The sequence below is a fragment of the Sinocyclocheilus anshuiensis genome, unplaced genomic scaffold (assembly GCF_001515605.1).
Source record: "Sinocyclocheilus anshuiensis isolate Anshui unplaced genomic scaffold, SAMN03320099.WGS_v1.1 scaffold1455, whole genome shotgun sequence".
In the NCBI taxonomy this organism is placed as follows: Eukaryota; Metazoa; Chordata; class Actinopteri; order Cypriniformes; family Cyprinidae; genus Sinocyclocheilus; species Sinocyclocheilus anshuiensis.
In genome coordinates this window covers 896909-914868 of record NW_015541012.1, presented here as the reverse complement: position 1 = coordinate 914868, position 17960 = coordinate 896909, and the positions used below count along the sequence as shown (strand labels likewise).

General features: G+C 36.6%; 5 protein-coding genes and 2 long non-coding RNA genes across 10 annotated transcripts in view; 2 read left to right on the top strand and 5 right to left on the bottom strand.

Annotated features, from left to right (window-relative positions):
- Nucleotides 1-545: 545 nt before the first annotated feature.
- LOC107690438 (cell cycle checkpoint protein RAD1-like) lies at nt 546-5358 on the bottom strand. Of its 3 annotated transcripts, none has more exons than XM_016488780.1 (8): nt 4260-4282; nt 3960-4173; nt 3765-3873; nt 3427-3685; nt 3240-3338; nt 3018-3078; nt 839-908; nt 546-750 (listed from the first exon to the last, which is right to left on the bottom strand). In XM_016488780.1, the coding sequence occupies exons 2-8, from the start codon at nt 4152-4154 to the stop codon at nt 701-703; spliced, it is 843 nt and encodes a 280-aa protein (XP_016344266.1). In that variant the 5' UTR covers nt 4155-4173; nt 4260-4282; the 3' UTR covers nt 546-700. The 3 variants fall into 3 exon arrangements, with proteins under 3 accessions (XP_016344266.1, XP_016344265.1, XP_016344267.1); XM_016488779.1 differs by lacking the exon at nt 4260-4282 and adding an exon at nt 5181-5358 and having other exon boundaries at nt 547-750; XM_016488781.1 differs by lacking the exons at nt 546-750; nt 839-908 and having other exon boundaries at nt 2787-3078; nt 3960-4271.
- Nucleotides 5359-5692: 334 nt separating this feature from the next.
- Nucleotides 5693-6527, top strand: LOC107690477 (uncharacterized). Its single transcript, XR_001634444.1, has 3 exons — nt 5693-6040; nt 6157-6323; nt 6447-6527. It is a non-coding gene; the product is annotated as an uncharacterized LOC107690477 (long non-coding RNA).
- Nucleotides 6528-6815: 288 nt separating this feature from the next.
- Nucleotides 6816-9297, top strand: LOC107690437 (intraflagellar transport protein 20 homolog). 2 transcript variants are annotated; one of them, XM_016488778.1, is made up of 5 exons: nt 6816-6860; nt 7284-7450; nt 7574-7659; nt 7764-7867; nt 8713-9297. In XM_016488778.1, exons 2-5 carry the CDS (start codon nt 7324-7326, stop codon nt 8792-8794), a joined length of 399 nt encoding a protein of 132 aa, XP_016344264.1. In that variant the 5' UTR covers nt 6816-6860; nt 7284-7323; the 3' UTR covers nt 8795-9297. The 2 variants fall into 2 exon arrangements, with proteins under 2 accessions (XP_016344264.1, XP_016344263.1); XM_016488777.1 differs by having other exon boundaries at nt 6820-7167.
- A 3-nt stretch (nt 9298-9300) lies between these two features.
- Nucleotides 9301-10894, bottom strand: LOC107690436 (transmembrane protein 97-like). Its single transcript, XM_016488776.1, has 3 exons — nt 10444-10894; nt 10193-10337; nt 9301-10041 (listed from the first exon to the last, which is right to left on the bottom strand). Exons 1-3 carry the CDS (start codon nt 10555-10557, stop codon nt 9767-9769), a joined length of 534 nt encoding a protein of 177 aa, XP_016344262.1. The 5' UTR covers nt 10558-10894; the 3' UTR covers nt 9301-9766.
- Nucleotides 10895-11047: 153 nt separating this feature from the next.
- Nucleotides 11048-13690, bottom strand: LOC107690476 (fibroblast growth factor receptor homolog 1-like). The gene is made up of 6 exons (XM_016488832.1): nt 13322-13690; nt 13071-13208; nt 12886-12997; nt 12702-12801; nt 11184-11283; nt 11048-11101 (listed from the first exon to the last, which is right to left on the bottom strand). The coding sequence occupies exons 1-6, from the start codon at nt 13472-13474 to the stop codon at nt 11051-11053; spliced, it is 654 nt and encodes a 217-aa protein (XP_016344318.1). The 5' UTR covers nt 13475-13690; the 3' UTR covers nt 11048-11050.
- A 187-nt stretch (nt 13691-13877) lies between these two features.
- LOC107690468 (fibroblast growth factor receptor 2-like) lies at nt 13878-16861 on the bottom strand. The gene is made up of 4 exons (XM_016488822.1): nt 16700-16861; nt 14283-14443; nt 14032-14169; nt 13878-13961 (listed from the first exon to the last, which is right to left on the bottom strand). The coding sequence occupies exons 1-4, from the start codon at nt 16779-16781 to the stop codon at nt 13878-13880; spliced, it is 465 nt and encodes a 154-aa protein (XP_016344308.1). The 5' UTR covers nt 16782-16861.
- A 369-nt stretch (nt 16862-17230) lies between these two features.
- Nucleotides 17231-17960, bottom strand: part of LOC107690435 (uncharacterized) — a 1256-nt gene continuing 526 nt past the window's right edge. Inside the window, exons 3-4 of the long non-coding RNA XR_001634440.1 lie at nt 17695-17782; nt 17231-17426 (exon numbers count right to left, since the gene is read on the bottom strand). This is a non-coding gene — a long non-coding RNA (uncharacterized LOC107690435). The remainder of the gene's footprint in view (nt 17427-17694; nt 17783-17960) is intronic.

Sequence of the window (17960 nt, the reverse complement as noted above, 5' to 3'; positions counted from 1 at the left end):
CAAAGCTGAATTTTCAGCAGCCATTACTCATCTTAAGTGTCACATGATCCTTCAGAAATCTGCTGATTTGGTGCTCAAGAGTTTTGCTGCTCAAACCAAAATATACTACCATTCAAAGGCTTGGGGTAAGGAGGATTATAAAATGGTTTTCACTATTGATAATAAGAATCATTATTAATAATAATTGATCATATTTCAGCACCAAATAATCATATTATTAGGCTTTCTAAAGGATCATGTGACAAATGAATAAAATAGTTTGAAATATATACAGAAAGAAAACTGTTGTTTAAAATTGGAATAATTCACAATGCTACTGTTTTTTTTTACTGTATTTTTCATTAAACAAATGCAGCCTTGGTGTGCATAAGAGACGTCTTTAAAAAACATGAAAAAAAAATCGTAATTACTCGTCTTTTGACCATTAAAAGTATTTAAAACTATTAAGCTTCATTAACAGTATTAAAGGTTACATAGTGCACACAGCTGCCCACATTTCTTCTTGTAATTTATATAACCTCCGTCACTTAATGTAACAGATGATATGATGACTCACTGTCCCTTGTGAGGCCGTGCTGAAAGCTGCGCACCTTCTCTTCATCTCCCATGGGCTCTCTTGTTGCCAATTGTTGGAGTGTCACAACAGTTAGGTCATTGCCAAGTTTGTGTTTACAAAACCCAGAACCTGACACCCCTTGATTCACTGGTAGGTCAAGACATCAGACAGCGGGTCAGCGCTAGCTTGTTTATCTGAGGAACAGGCAGAGGATCACCCACTTCATCATCAAGCAAGCTTGTGTTTAAAGTGCAAAAAGTGATGCCACCCCTCTGATATCACCTGATGTGAGTGATGTAGCTCCAGCTGGATCAAGTTGCTCTCCCTTATCAAATGATCCACTGGTCTTGGTCTGTGGACAGTGTTTACTTGGTTACGCTGAATGTTGTTGGATGCTGTCTGTTCGGTCAGTTTGTGTGCATAAATTGAGTGATTTTGTGAGGGATCTTTATAGTTTATATCTGCTGAATGAAAATCTCTGAAACTATCAAATAATTTGAGAATTAAAAGACCTAAGATTTTTAGCTTTGTTCAAGACAATTACATGACTTTTCACTAACTGCCACCATGTTGTTGCAGATAACGGCCTTGAAAATGCTTATTATGGGCAAAAACGTCACCACAACAGTGTTAGGTTGACAGACGGAGAACTGCAGAATGCCTGAACGGCAATAAATTGTCTTCTGTAAGTAAGAAAGAATGGGTTTGTTGCATAGGATGTGAAAAATGAACCTACATTAGCTGCTCCAATATATAATAACTAACAATGTAGTTTTTTTTTTTAATAAGTCTCTTATGCGCATCAAGGTCGGAAAACCCCCCAGTAAAAACTGTGATAAAGTGAAATTTATATAAAATAAAATTTTCCATCTTTCTGTTTATAAATTTTCAGTTCTCTATTTTAATATATTGTAAAACATTTAAAGCAAAGCAGAATTGTTAACATTTATTTGGAATAGAAGTTACAGTATAAATGTCTTTACTGTCACTTTTGATCAATTTAATGCATCCTTGCTGAATAAAAGTATTAATTACTTTTATTTAAAAAAAAAATCTTACTGACCTTTTCAGTGATAATTTAGCTCCAAATATTGTACACTGTTCACTGACTAAATGCAGAATAATACACACATTCAGAGACTGTTTAATAGATTAGATAGATTTTTTAACTATATTTTCACTCAAATTAAGTTGCTGCATGAATTCAATAAAAGTAACAAAATATTTAAATGAGTCTTTTAGCCCCCTTGTTCAGAACAAACTAGGTACTAACTAAGGATTCAAACAATCTTCATTCTCAGTTATAAGGAAATACTATTCAAATTAGACCAAAGCTTTCTACAATGTGTCCAAAATGTGTTTAATGCCATTTAATGAGAACTTTGGTTGTTTTCAGCGGGCTTTGCTGCAGCCTCTATAAGCAGCTTGCATGTGGCAGTGGTAACCCGCTGAGATGAGAGAGTGACAGAAGTGCGCTTGTTTTGCTCCTGTAATGTTCCTCTGCCCGGAAACAGTGTTGCCTCGACAGCCGCGAGTGGAGAAGCGATTGGTCGCGAGGCGGCAGTTCAAGCATCGCGCGCTGTTCTGGGACTTACTTCTAGAAGTGCGTGCGTCAACCAGCATCAACATCAAGCTGCTTTTCTCAACTACATGTTTGCCTCGCAACGCATTCGTGTAATAGAAAGAACACGCGTTAAACATTTAGATGTTTCAGACAACAGCTTTAACTGTAGAACAACGTAAATATTACGAGTGTTGTTATAAACCGACTTACGACATACGTAACGTTATTACAGACCTACGTCGTTAATTTGTTTGGGGATATATATATATATATATATCTGTCAGTTGTATATTAAATAAAACAGCATAAAGGTTTAAACTAACCTGTGTATCTTTAACATATTAAACCAATATCGGGCTCTTAATATTATATGAAGTCGCCTAATTAGCATTTCTCTGCCGCCCCCTGCCGCTCACACAGAGTATTGTCTCACATTCAATACATTTTTTTTTTAACTATTATAAACTAAGAATAAGCTCTACAAATTAAGACTTCAGATGGAAAAGCCTCTACGTGCCGTCTGAAATCTTTATCTAAAATGAGCATTTTTATCAGGCTCCTATATTTATGTTCAGTTATTTCACTTTAATGGCATAGAAAAGGACCTATACATTGCCATTAAAGTAAAATGACTGAACCTAAACATAGGAAGCATCTGAACTCTTCAAATATTTGTGGTTCATGAAATATTCATATAAATTAAAATCAGAATCAGATAAAAGGAACCAGCAGGTCAGTGCACACTAAATGTCAAACAAAACAAAAACAATTGCTCTTTCCAATCTATTCTTCTTCCACTTCATCCGGACAGCAATAATATTCCACAAAACAAATCTGACCATCATCATTCCTCACAAGGTACTGTAGAGAGAGGAAGCCTCGACTGTCAGTTCTCACCGAGACTTTACAGGACAGAGCCAAGGCCTTTGTAGAGGGTTTCAACAGGGACATCTTATACCTTTGAGAATAAACAAGAGAATCTCAGCGACTCTTTGTTCTTTTACCACTTACATGTGAATGCCTCAGAGGTACATCTATAAGCATAAGGCTGTTGTTTTGTGAAGTCATACAGAGCTCTGATTGATGGGAAATGCAGTCAAAAACAGAAGCTCCTCCTACCTGTTGGTCTGTATTTTAGTACACTGGAACAGCTCCATCATGTCGGAGTCTTTGGGGTAATCATAATGAGCGTTTCCAGAATTCCCAAATGTGGATAATCTAAAATGAAGGAAAATAATGAATATCTATTGACATTAAATTTGACTTGACAATACATGATGATCTGTTGTGTGCACTGTTACTGTACCTGAAGTAAGGATGGCTTGGTGACATAGTAATCTGCAGAACCTCACTGGTCATGTCAAGCTCAGAGAAAGCCTCTTTAAGACTGTCTGACTGCAGAATCACCTTGTTGGTTACATTTGTGCTGCAAAAGTCAAAGTCTATGGGCTCCTCCGGCTCCTGTGTATTAATCTTGCATACGGTGACCACACCACCTTCCTCCAGGAACAAAGTCAGCGGATATCCATAGCCATTGTAGCACATTCTCAAGGCGGTGCACACACCTTAAGGGTAAAATAAAAGACAGAAATTAGTTTAATTAATTTTCCAAAAGAAGGACTGGATTATCATTATGATACACACCTGGGACTGTGCTTCCCCCAAAGATGGTGAGGCAGTCCAGAAGAACAGTTAAATTAACCTGAAAGCCAACTGCGTCCTCTTTAATTATGTACTCTTGAAAGATGTCAACCTGAGGAATCAGACACACAAATACACTGATTAACCCAACTGCTGTCAACCAACCGAACTCGTAAGACACTGTCCTCCAACACCAACCTGAATGAATGCATTGGCTTGAAGGCATTTGGAGTCCTCAACAGTGACTTTTAACCCATTCTGTGTTGCATTGAAGATAGCATGGTCCCTGAAAGAGATGGCTTTCAGGATGTTGGACAGATTCCTTGCGTTATCCAAACTGGCTATCAGAATGTACTGGTCAATGTCTGCTTGGGACTGAGTTGACAGAGGCATGGTTCTGAGTTGTCAGCATCTGAAATGACATTTACACTTATAAAACCAACAGTCTCATATTTGATACATGAATTTCAATAGCCTCTAAATCAGGGGTGCCCAAACTTGGTCCTGGAGGGCCGGTGTCCTGCAGAGTTTAGCTCCAACCCCAATTAATCACACCTGAACCAGCTAATCAAGCTCTTATAGGCATCAGCGTTGCCAATTTAGCTACTTTGTAGCTAAATGTAGCGACTTCCCCGCCCCCTTTTGAGACTTTTTTCAAAAGTTTAGGGACAAATATAGCAACTTCTTGGACAAACCTTATCGAAGTTCTCATCTTGCCCACTGATCTACGTTCATCTTTATATAGATCAGTGAATTTGCCATTGTGATGTCATCTAGTGACATTTAGCTACCAGTTTTAGCTACTTTCAACTGAAAGCAGTTGGCAACACTGATAGGCATACTAGAAACTTACCAGCAGGTGTGTTGAGGCAAGTTGGAGCTAAACTCTGCAAGACACCGGCCCTCCAGGACCGAGTTTGGGCACCCCTGCTCTAAATAATCAACATGATCAAAACTTTGAAGAAGAAAAAAAAAAACTTTCTGTACAGGTGCCTTCTGTTGTCTGATTGATAGTTCATACATTTTAGTATGTAAGAGGCCTTAGAATAATAGCTAAAAAATAAATTATGCATTATGTTTTGCATCCCCACTATAAAAACTACAGAGCTTTGATAATACCACTAAACATCTAAATATTATCTTACTAAGACAAATTATTGGGAGATATAAGTTAAATTGGCAGCTGATATTTAGATGCATTTTATGTTTATTATTAAAATGTAATTGATTTACATTACAGTACATCAGAATTTCATCTTGGCCATATAAAGCAACTGTTCCATTTAAAAAATATATTTTTTCTGGTTATTATTTAATGTCAGGCTAAACAGGCAACTACTGCGTTGCTAACCAGCTGCAACTAGCTGTTTACAAATGATGGTGACATTATTATGACTGTAATAATATCGGTTAACTTACCCACAGAGATGGTCAAGCTCTCAATCAGGAGGTAAAAAGCGAACATTAAACATAAACAGCATATGTTTTGTATGTTAAACCTAACGAGTATAGATATGAAATATAAAGATTTACATATTTTTATAGTTTGGCGCCCTTAAGTGGGCCAGCTTACTCTTCTTCTGGTGTTTTTGACGAGTTTAGTATTTCATCTGAACCCTCGCACACACCGCACTGGTCAGATGTGGAACTGCAGGAAGAGTTCATATACGGGCGTTTGCAATATCAGGAGGGGGAGTATGGTGTGAAATATTAGGCGTAAATACACTTTTTACCGCGATCTCTCATCATTACAATTATAAATAATTATTTATATGTTTAATGTGTATAATCATGCTTTCTTTCATTTTCAAAAATGTAAGATGTCACAAATAAATAATAAAAATGCTGTTGTACACCCCTCTCTCTCATCATGAGGTGGATCGGCGTCTCCTGGCAGCCGAGACCGTCAGACAGATGCGAGGAGGCGGTCAGTCAGTCCAGCAGGAGTGCTACATAATAAAGTTAAAGCCAGGCAGGTTTAAATCAGTCGTTGGCTGTTTTACTTTATTTAAATGTCTCATTCGCTCTAATAATTTCAGGGGATAATTATGTGGAATGTATTTTTCTTTTCAACAATGTTTATCAAGATACTAAAGTTCCCAGCTGGTCTGTTTGTGTTTATCTCAATAGCAACCAGACTTTGCCGGCAACAAAGCGACATTTGTGAACTGTACTATTTTTTTTCTTCCATCTGCATCTGTGTATTTAAACAAAGTTTGCGTGGTTTATGTAATGTAACGAGAGTGGTAGTTACAATTAACCAGCTAACTAGCTAATCGGTAAGCTAGTTTATTGTGATCTGGTGACATATGGGCACTGTATTTGTTTTTCGTCACTTTTAACGAAATGAAATGATGCTCGTCTGTGTATTTTTGTGATTTTTTTTTTTTTAAAGCTATTATCGAGTTCCAAAAGCAGTTTTAGGTCCTCTGATCATGGCTAAAGACCCGTTGGCCGAAGCTTGTCTTCATTTTGATGAACTCAACAAACTGCGAGTACTCGAGCCTGATGTGAGCCAGAAAACCATTGCGCTCAAAGAGGAATGTGAAGATTTTGTTGACAGTGAGTTTTTCATTTGGTTCTTTATCTTATAGTGAAGTTTATCTCTCGTGCAGACTGAACAGCATTTCTTTGCTTCTTTTCACAGTACAGATCAATAATTCATTGGATTTTTTTTTTAAACAGAGATAGGTCAGTTTCAGAAAATTGTAGGTGGACTTATTGAACTTGTGGATGAGCTAGCAAAGGAAGCCGAAACTGAAAAAATGAAGGTATGTTCTTGCACGTTTAAATGAATAGCAGTGCATATCTGTGTAATGTACATTAATATTGAAATATTAGGCGTAAATACACTTTTTACCGCGATCTCTCATCATTACAATTATAAATAATTATTTATATGTTTAATGTGTATAATCATGCTTTCTTTCATTTTCAAAAATGTAAGATGTCACAAATAAATAATAAAAATGCTGTTGTACACCCCTCTCTCTCATCATGAGGTGGATCGGCGTCTCCTGGCAGCCGAGACCGTCAGACAGATGCGAGGAGGCGGTCAGTCAGTCCAGCAGGAGTGCTACATAATAAAGTTAAAGCCAGGCAGGTTTAAATCAGTCGTTGGCTGTTTTACTTTATTTAAATGTCTCATTCGCTCTAATAATTTCAGGGGATAATTATGTGGAATGTATTTTTCTTTTCAACAATGTTTATCAAGATACTAAAGTTCCCAGCTGGTCTGTTTGTGTTTATCTCAATAGCAACCAGACTTTGCCGGCAACAAAGCGACATTTGTGAACTGTACTATTTTTTTTCTTCCATCTGCATCTGTGTATTTAAACAAAGTTTGCGTGGTTTATGTAATGTAACGAGAGTGGTAGTTACAATTAACCAGCTAACTAGCTAATCGGTAAGCTAGTTTATTGTGATCTGGTGACATATGGGCACTGTATTTGTTTTTCGTCACTTTTAACGAAATGAAATGATGCTCGTCTGTGTATTTTTGTGATTTTTTTTTTTTTAAAGCTATTATCGAGTTCCAAAAGCAGTTTTAGGTCCTCTGATCATGGCTAAAGACCCGTTGGCCGAAGCTTGTCTTCATTTTGATGAACTCAACAAACTGCGAGTACTCGAGCCTGATGTGAGCCAGAAAACCATTGCGCTCAAAGAGGAATGTGAAGATTTTGTTGACAGTGAGTTTTTCATTTGGTTCTTTATCTTATAGTGAAGTTTATCTCTCGTGCAGACTGAACAGCATTTCTTTGCTTCTTTTCACAGTACAGATCAATAATTCATTGGATTTTTTTTTTAAACAGAGATAGGTCAGTTTCAGAAAATTGTAGGTGGACTTATTGAACTTGTGGATGAGCTAGCAAAGGAAGCCGAAACTGAAAAAATGAAGGTATGTTCTTGCACGTTTAAATGAATAGCAGTGCATATCTGTGTAATGTACATTAATATGACTTATTTTTACATATTATTATTATTATTATTATTATTATACAGGCCATAGGTGCAAGAAATTTACTGAAATCGGTTGAAAAGCAACGGGAGGCTCAGCAGCAACAGCTTCAGGCTCTGATTGTAGAAAAGAAAATGCAGTTGGAAAGGTAATCAATCTTATTAGGCCTGTAATCAGAGTCAGACTGCAAATATTGTGTTCTTAAAGGAAAAGTTCACCCAAAAAATTACTATTTTGCTGAAAATGTACTCACCCACAGCCCATCCTGTTTATCAGAACAGATTTTGGAGAAATTGAATGACATCACTTGCTCACCAATGGATCCTCTGCAGTGAATGGGTGCCGTCAGAATGAGAGTTCAAACAGTTGATAAAAACATCACAGTAATCCTTCAACATATTTGTTTACAGTGGGTACGGAAAGTATTCAGACCCCCTTCAATTTTTCACTCTTTGTTATATTGCAGCCATTTGCTAAAATCATTTAAGTTAATTTTTGAGGAAAAAAAATTAACTTAAATGATTTTAGCAAATGGCTGCAATATAACAAAGAGTGAAAAATTTAAGGGGGTCTGAATACTTTCCGTACCCACTGTATATCTGTTTTGGACTGTTTCCCCTTGTAAACGTTGCTTGATACGTGTACATCTCTAGACAAGAAATATGGATAGAGGACTCGTATTTTAGCTGGAAGCAATGATTTGAATTAAAAAATATCTTGGAGTTGTAAAGTGAACAGCTGTAATGTTTGTAATAAGCAAATGGATAGACTGGAGTCGTGTGGATTATTGTAATGTTTTTATCAGCTGTTTGTACTGTTTCTGACGGCACCCATTCACACTGATCCACTGGTGCGCAAGTGAAGTGCAAAATGTTTCCAAATCTGTTTTGATAAACTCCTCTACATTTCGGATGGCCTGAGTGTGAGTAAATTTTCAGCAAATTGTTTTTTTTGGTGAAGTATTCCTTTAATTCTTGACTGTTTGTTTTGCAGGTATCGAATAGAATATGAAGCTCTTCAAAAAGTCGAAGCAGAGCAGAGTGAATTCATTGATCAGTTTATACTGCAGAAATAAGAGTGCTTTATTTCCTCTTTCTGTTGGACAAAAAAAGTGATGCTATGCGTCTTGATTTACAATGACTTCCTAATCAGTGCAGAGTCCCTAACTAGGTTAACCGAATCGACCAGTTAATAGGTGACAACAGACATCGGTTTCAGCCTCTGACTCTGTGTTAACCGAGTGCATTTGCATGGCCAGTTCAAGGAAGCTAACCATAACCTATCCAACCATAGATCATAATCTCAGATGAAAACTATTTATATACAAAAGAAGTTATTTATACTATTTATATGGAAATTAGTTTGTAAAACTGATTTTTTTTTACAGCAGGAAAATACAGTATTTGCATGTTACTGTAAATAATTCCATCATGAGACATCATCGGGTAAATGGTTTCTTTTCTGTATGATTTGTATTTTAACTGCTGTTTGTGACTGGAACTCATCCGGTTTTATTTTCTCATGCTCATGGCATTTTTATTGTCTGCTCATGGGACCACAACCAAAATATTTTCTGTAGTTAGGGAAATGGTTTCTTTTCTGTATGATTTGTATTTTAACTGCTGTTTGTGACTGGAACTCATCCGGTTTTATTTTCTCATATGCTCATGGCATTTTTATTGTCTGCTCATGGGACCACAACCAAAATATTTTCTGTAGTTAGGGAATACTATTTAAAATTCATTTATTGTTTGTTTACATTTACCGTTTAGATCATCAAGTGTGTAACCTCAATATGCGACAAACTTCATAGAGATTTGAAGAACATTTGAATAAAAATATATTTTGCATTTACATGTGTTGTCATCAGTAAACAATTATATGATGTCAAAAACTTGCTTAAACTTGAAATAGAGCAAAAGCTACATACAATTATCAAATATTCTGGCATGTATTCAAATATTTAATCACATTTAATTACTAGCAACAACTATAATTAATACATACGCTCATCATAAGAGGAATGTGTGGAAGGGATGAACGGCATCTATCTTTGTTTCTTGGACTTTGAGGAAGCGTTTCCTTTCAGAGAGGTTGAGTTGTATGTTGAGCTGAAGAGCATGGTAAGCAGTATCATGACAGGGATGATGAGGTATGGAGCATAAATGGACACCAGGGTCAGACGTTCTTTCAGAGTTTGGGGTCCCGGATGTGGCGCCAGTGGAAAGTTATAAAAAAGGACGTGGCTTAAAATGGGGATTAGAGTGGTGGCCACATGAACAGAATAAATGATTGCTGGAGTCCTGATCCATTTGCAGCCACCTATTAAATCGACAAATACATCAATTAGCAGGACTAATGTGACAATAGTAACTGGTCTCTGGTTCACCACCAGATGTCACTGTTGTGCCAGCTAAAACGGATTCTACAAATCATTAACACCCATTATCGCGTTTTAGTGAACACAACTGACCCTTCATGAAGGCGTATGCAGCAATTGGGAAAAAGGGCAGCTGCACGAGAGCCTCGCAGAATACAAAAGATCTGAACCACACAGGCGGGTCCATCATCATCGGATCCTTGAATTCAGCAGCATACCACTGCAATAGGTTTTTCAGCTGTAACGCAAGCACTCATATTTATTTACTGAGAAAGAGTTACATGTAACCTAGATATTATATGGCTAACGAACACAATTGAGTGCAGCACAAAGTGTAAACTTACCTCGGATGGATACAGATGTTCAGGAATTAAAGGTTGAAGATCAACCATGAGAGTGATTGGCATGTGGGACAAAAAGTAAAAGAAATATATGATTTCTAAGGCGCGAAGAAACATTTTGGTTAGCGTTCCTCCGTCAATATTTCAGCAGTAGTAGACTAGACGGCGTCAGTGGACAGTGTGGAGTAGCGTGTTACTCCTCTGTTTCTGATTGGTCCTTCAATTCAGTCGTTTCTAATCTTTGTCATTCCATTGGTTGATGCCTGAAGTGGGCGGGATCCTGATTGCACATTGGCTCATGGAGCGGAACCACAAGCCTTACTAAAATTACCATAGCAACTAAAGTTTTTTTTTAAATAGATGCTGCAGTTTGATGCCCAAAAAATGCTGTAGGTACCTATAGCGGCCACTTTCATCTTTGCACAACTAGACATTAGCCACCACTGTCATTAAAATAAAATAAATAAATGTATAGATAGAAAAAAAAGAAAGCCTGCATACAATCAGGAGTTACATGAGAACAATGATAAAATAATTGCTACAAAATTCTCATAGAATTAAAAAAAAAAAGTGATTTGATGCATAGAACAACTAGTTATATTTTTTAAATTCACTTTTCTTCTGCATTCATGATCCTTTGGTTGTCAATGTCCACATAATCCTGCAACATATTAATGTTTTATCACTTATCTATAGGACAAAGGAAACGCTTAAAAAGTAGATCAAGGATGAATATGACTCACCCCATCACTCTCCACCATACTCTCCAGGATCTTGACAATGTCTGTAAATGTAGGTCTAGATGTGTAGGGAACCAACCAGCAGTCTTGCATGACCTGTTCTCTACATTTTAAAAAAGAAATACAAAATACAAAAGCACCATAATCAAAATATTGGCAGTGTTTAGGACATAAGTCGGCAGGTTATTGCAATGCCAAAAAAAAAAAAAAAAAAAAAATTATATACACTACCGTTCAAAAGTTTATGATCAGAACGATTTTTAATGTTTTTTAAAAGAATTTCTTATGCTCATCAAGGCTGCATTTATTTGATCAAAAATACAGGAAAAAATGTAATATTGTGAAATATTATTACGATGTAAAATAACGTTTTTCTATTTTAATAAAATTTAAAATTTATTCCTGTGATGCAAAGCTGAATTTTCAGCATCATTACTCCAGTCTTCAGTGTCACATGATCTTCGCATCAACACTAACTGCGGTTACTGAAACCACGCCTTCTTTCTTTGCATGCACATTTGGGAGGCATTATGCTAATATTTCCCCATAGTGAGGTAGATATGTGGGGGCGTGTTAGAACGAGCCGTTTTAGGTAGGCGTGGCTGACTCTTAACTTTTATAAAGAATATCTCTTTGGATTTGAGACTTTAGTCTTTGCAACTTTACAAATCTTCTTTATGCACCAAGAGCTTGTAACACTTCAAAGAGAAAGGAAAAATTGAAATCGCATCATATGACCCCTTTAATATGTTTTTGGAACCTGTGATAGTTTTTTCAGGATTCTTTGATGAATAAAAAGTTAAAAAGAAGAGCATTTATTTAATACTTAAAACTTTTCTAACAATATACTCTACCGTTCAAAAGTTTGGGGTCAGTAAATTTTTATTCTTTATTTTTTTGAAAGAAAATAACATTTTTATTCAGCAAGGATGTGTTAAATTGATAAGAAGTGATAGCAAAGATTTATATTGTTAGAAAAGATTTATATTTTGAATAAATGCTGTTCTTTTTAACTTTTTATTCATTAAAGAATCCTGAAAAATTATCACAGTTTCCCAAAAAATATTTGGCAGCACAACTGTTGCCAACATTGATAATTCTAATAATAAATCAGCATATTAGAATGATTTCATAAGGATCATGTGACACTTTATACTGGAGTAATGGCTGATGGAAATTCAGCTTTGCATCGCAGAAATAAATTATACTTTAAAGGATATTAAAATAGAAACCATTATTTTATATTGTAATAACATTTTGCAAGATTACTGTTTTTTTTTTCTGTATTTTTGATCAAATAAATGCAGCCTTGATGAGCATAAGAGACTTCTTTAAAAAACATTACAAGTCTTACTGATCCCAAACTTTTGACCGGTAGTGTATATATAAAACAACAGTAGAAGTCAGGAAAAAAAGAAATCTATAAAAAACAAAAATTGAAAAAATAAATAAATAAAATTCTCTCTCCAAAAAAAGAAAAGAAAAAAAACTTATTTTTTTCTGACTTCTACTGTCACTCACATTTCTGGACGGCAGGTATTGGGGACAGTGTTCTTATAACCAGCACAGACACTATACACCACTTCCTCAGATGTGTTCAGATTTGGATACGGCAAGGTGCCTGTGAAATATAAAATTCAGTATTTGTTATTTATTCTTCAAAAACATTTAACAAAATTAATCAAATATCTCAGACATTTCTCACCGAATGTCTGCATTTCCCACAGCACAATACCAAACGCCCAGACATCTCCCTTAAAGCTGTAGTAGTTGTTCCTGAAGTATTCTGGAGGATACCAGCGCAGCGGCACACGCTCCTATGAGATCACATTCATATCATTGAGCAATGAGCAATGAGGATGTGGGGACGGACAGGTCCGATTAGTTCACCTTGTGTTGTTTTTTTCTGCTGCTGCGTCTGCTCCTCATACGGGTCAAGTCTCTGGCCAGGCCAAACTCTGCTACCTTCACCTCCCATGGGAATTGACTCACCAGAATGTTCCTTAAGGCAAGGTCACTGTGCACCACCTGAATAATAAGAAAGCATCCGAAATCATTCTTCGCATTTATGTTTATAGTGTAAATATATGACTCTCTGTTTAACAGAACAGCTGTTTTATGTTTGTGGCAGATGGTGATACCATTTTGGAGCGTAAGTGCTCCATGGCCAGGGCGATGTGGTAGGACGCGATGGTGAACTGGCTCTGCAGTTCAGGGTCAGCAATCAGTTCATCTTTGTGTTTCTGAACAAAACTGCGCAGGGTTCCGTAGCTCATGAACTCCATGATCAGCATATACGGCTCTGAGGAAACAAGACACTGTTTTGGTCACATGATGGAAACTACTACATTATTTCAGTACAAGTTTGACAAATCTTCTTGGATTAATGATAAATAAATAATAATAGTAGAAGTGGAGAGGGAATGCTTGTTACATTGCAACTTTCAAGTACAAATTAATTAATGTATATTGTTCCCCTGTTTTAGTTAAGTCGTAACCATGAATTAAGAATTTGTTCGTTCCCTCGTTTTAGTAAATCGTGACCACAAATGAAGAATTCGTTCCCTCGTTTTAGTAAACCGTGGCCACAAATTAAGAATTCGTTCCCTCGTTTTAGTAAACCGTGGCCACAAATTAAGAATTCGTTCCCTCGTTTTAGTAAACCGTGGCCACAAATTAAGAATTCGTTCCCTCGTTTTAGTAAACCGTGGCCTCTCCCTTAAAGCTGTAGTAGTTGTTCCTGAAGTACTCTGGAGGATACCAGCGCAGCGGCACACGCTCCTATGACATCACATTCATATCAGTGAGATGAGCAATGAGGACGTGGGACGAACAGGTGCGATTAGTTCACCTTGTGTTGTTTTTTTCTGCTGCTGCGTCTGCTCCTCATACGGGTCAAGTCTCTGGCCAGGCCAAACTCTGCTACCTTCACCTCCCATGGGAATTGACTCACCAGAATGTTCCTTAAGGCAAGGTCACTGTGCACCACCTGAATAATAAGAAAGCATCCGAAATCATTCTTCGCATTTATGTTTATAGTGTAAATATATGACTCTCTGTTTAACAGAACAGCCGTTTTATGTTTGTGGCAGATGGTGATACCATTTTGGAGCGTAAGTGCTCCATGGCCAGGGCGATGTGGTAGGACGCGATGGTGAACTGGCTCTGCAGTTCAGGGTCGGCAATTAGCTCATCTTTGTTTTTCTGAACAAAACTGCGCAGGGTTCCGTAGCTCATGAACTCCATGATCAGCATATACGGCTCTGAGGAAACAAGACACTGTTTTGGTCACATGATGGAAACTACTACATTATTTCAGTACAAGTTTGACAAATCTTCTTGGATTAATGATAAATAAATAATAATAGTAGAAGTGGAGAGGGAATGCTTGTTACATTGCAACTTTCAAGTACAAATTAATTAATGTATATTGTTCCCCTGTTTTAGTTAAGTCGTAACCATGAATTAAGAATTTGTTCGTTCCCTCGTTTTAGTAAATCGTGACCACAAATGAAGAATTCGTTCCCTCGTTTTAGTAAACCGTGGCCACAAATTAAGAATTCGTTCCCTCGTTTTAGTAAACCGTGGCCACAAATTAAGAACTAATGGAAATGGACTTAAGCATTCCCTTGTTTTAGTAAATAGTGGTTACAAATAAAAAATTTGTCCCCTCGTTTTAGTAAATTGTGAGCATAAATTAAGAATTCGTTCCCTCGTTTTAGTAAATCGTGACCACAAATTAAGAATTCGTTCCCTCGTTTTAGTAAACCGTGGCCACAAATTAAGAATTCGTTCCCTCGTTTTAGTAAATCGTGACCACAAATTAAGAATTCGTTCCCTCGTTTTAGTAAACCGTGACCACAAATGAAGAATTTGTTTCCTCGTTTTAGTAAATCGTGTCCACAAATGAAGAATTCGTTTCCTCGTTTTAGTAAATCGTGACCACAAATGAAGAATTCGTTCCCTCGTTTAGTAAATCGTGACCACAAATGAAGAATTTGTTTCCTCGTTTTAGTAAATCGTGACCACAAATGAAGAATTTGTTTCCTCGTTTTAGTAAATCGTGACCACAAATTAAGAATTAGTTTCCTCGTTTTAGTAAATCGTGACCACAAATGAAGAGTTAGTTTCGTTTTAGTAAATCGTGACCACAAATGAAGAGTTAGTTCCCTCGTTTTAGTAAATCGTGACCACAAATGAAGAATTAGTTTCCTCGTTTTTCCTCGTTTTAGTAAACCGTGACCACAAATGAAGAATTCGTTCCCTCGTTTTAGTAAATCGTGACCACAAATGAAGAATTCGTTCCCTCGTTTAGTAAATCGTGACCACAAATGAAGAATTTGTTTCCTCGTTTTAGTAAATCGTGACCACAAATGAAGAATTCGTTCCCTCGTTTAGTAAATCGTGACCACAAATGAAGAATTTGTTTCCTCGTTTTAGTAAATCGTGACCACAAATGAAGAATTTGTTTCCTCGTTTTAGTAAATCGTGACCACAAATGAAGAATTCGTTTCCTCGTTTTAGTAAATCGTGACCACAAATGAAGAATTTGTTTCCTCGTTTTAGTAAATCGTGACCACAAATGAAGAATTCGTTTCCTCGTTTTAGTAAATTGTGACCACAAATGAAGAATTCGTTTCCTCGTTTTAGTAAATCGTGACCACAAATGAAGAATTAGTTTCCTCGTTTTAGTAAATCGTGACCACAAATGAAGAATTCGTTCCCTCGTTTAGTAAATCGTGACCACAAATGAAGAATTTGTTTCCTCGTTTTAGTAAATCGTGACCACAAATTAAGAATTCGTTCCCTCGTTTTAGTAAACCGTGGCCACAAATTAAGAATTCGTTCCCTCGTTTTAGTAAATCGTGACCACAAATTAAGAATTCGTTCCCTCGTTTTAGTAAACCGTGGCCACAAATTAAGAATTCGTTCCCTCGTTTTAGTAAATCGTGACCACAAATTAAGAATTCGTTCCCTCGTTTTAGTAAATCGTGACCACAAATGAAGAGTTAGTTTCGTTTTAGTAAATCGTGACCACAAATGAAGAGTTAGTTCCCTCGTTTTAGTAAATCGTGACCACAAATGAAGAATTAGTTTCCTCGTTTTAGTAAATCGTGACCACAAATTAAGAATTCGTTCCCTCGTTTTAGTAAATTGTGGCCTCAAATTCTTAATTTGTAGGACTTGTAGCCATGAAAAATATATATTTTGTCCGCATGTCGTGCTGGGCCATATTTTGGGATGAGATTATCACAGAGACTCGGGGGTGAGCTCTTTTGACTCGGACCAGTAGGCAACGACCTAGCAACCAACCTAAACACCCTAGCAACCACAAAGCAACATGCTTAAACCATTCAGAAGATCTCAGCAATGCCCTGACATCCATCACAACACTCTAAGACTATTGTCAGTGAGTTTTGCGCAGGCAAGATCTAGTCTATATTTTACTGTCTAGCTGCAAGGATCCATTTAAGGTTTATTAGAGTCATACAATACTGAAGTGCAGCAGCATGTCTTACCTTCCGCTGTATTCCAGTCCAGCAGCTGCATCACATTTTTATGATACGCCAGCTTTCTCATAATAGACACCTCATTTTCCATCTGCTTTGAGGTGATACCTGCAAACAACAGCAGATCTAAACAACTGCTGGATTATTATGGAGATATTCATGCATTTTGGTACAAACAATAGCTTGTTTTCAAAATGCATTTAAGTAACAGAAATATTTTTGCATGTAGTTTTCTACCTTCTTTTCCAATTTTGCAAGTGACCAGTGAATGGCCTCTACATGTGCTCCTTATTATCCTTGCTTTGTAGAAGACTCCTTCTCTACCCGCCTTTATGAGCTGAATAAGGCTCAGGTCTGCTTTTGTGAACCGAGGAATCTAAAGATCATTTCTTCATGTTACATTGTTGGAGCACTATACAAGTTAGTCACTCACATTTCATACTTGTGATGCATTTTATATACATTTATAAAACTCATCAACAAATGTTTGAGTTGAGTAAAATGTTTAAAATAAAAAATAAAGATGTAGTAAACCTGTAGTGGAGGCTTCCAGGGAAATCTGCAGCTCGATTTAGTTTGTTGTCTCTGTAATGGTTTCTCTGTAGTACGGTCCGGCCGTTCAGGAATTTTCAGGACACCAGGAGATGGAGGGGGAGAATCTTGGGAAGGAACCTGGGGGATCACAGCCGGCCTCCCTTGCCTCAGCTCCCGTATGATCTTCTTCATTGACCGATACCTGAGGAGTGAAACACAAACAGAGTATTTTGAAATCTGGTACTGATACTGTATTTTATTTTATTTTTTTAAATAAATATGACTGCAATACTTATTTAAAAACTTTTAATGGTAACTTTATAGTAGTGTGCTATTATACACACACACACACACACATATATATATATATATAAACTTTAATATTTAAATTAATATTAAGAACTATTATTAGATAAAAACTTTAAACTAAAAGGTTTGTTTTATAATAATAATAATAAGCTGTTATATACTTGTTTAGGCAAAGGCATCCAAGTACAATCATGAAGAAAATGGTAACAGCATAGATGCAGATTAGAATTGTGTGTCCGAAATCAAGTTCTGTAAAAGGAGAAAAATAAGTTTTATGTGATGGCCATCAAAGTAAAATAAACTACAGTCTGTTTTCATATAGGCACATGCAATATACACCCAATACTGTAATTTTGTATGATTTATTCAGTTTAATTTAAAATAAAAAAACTTAAAAGCCTGCATTTGTCACCTCATTCGATAAAAG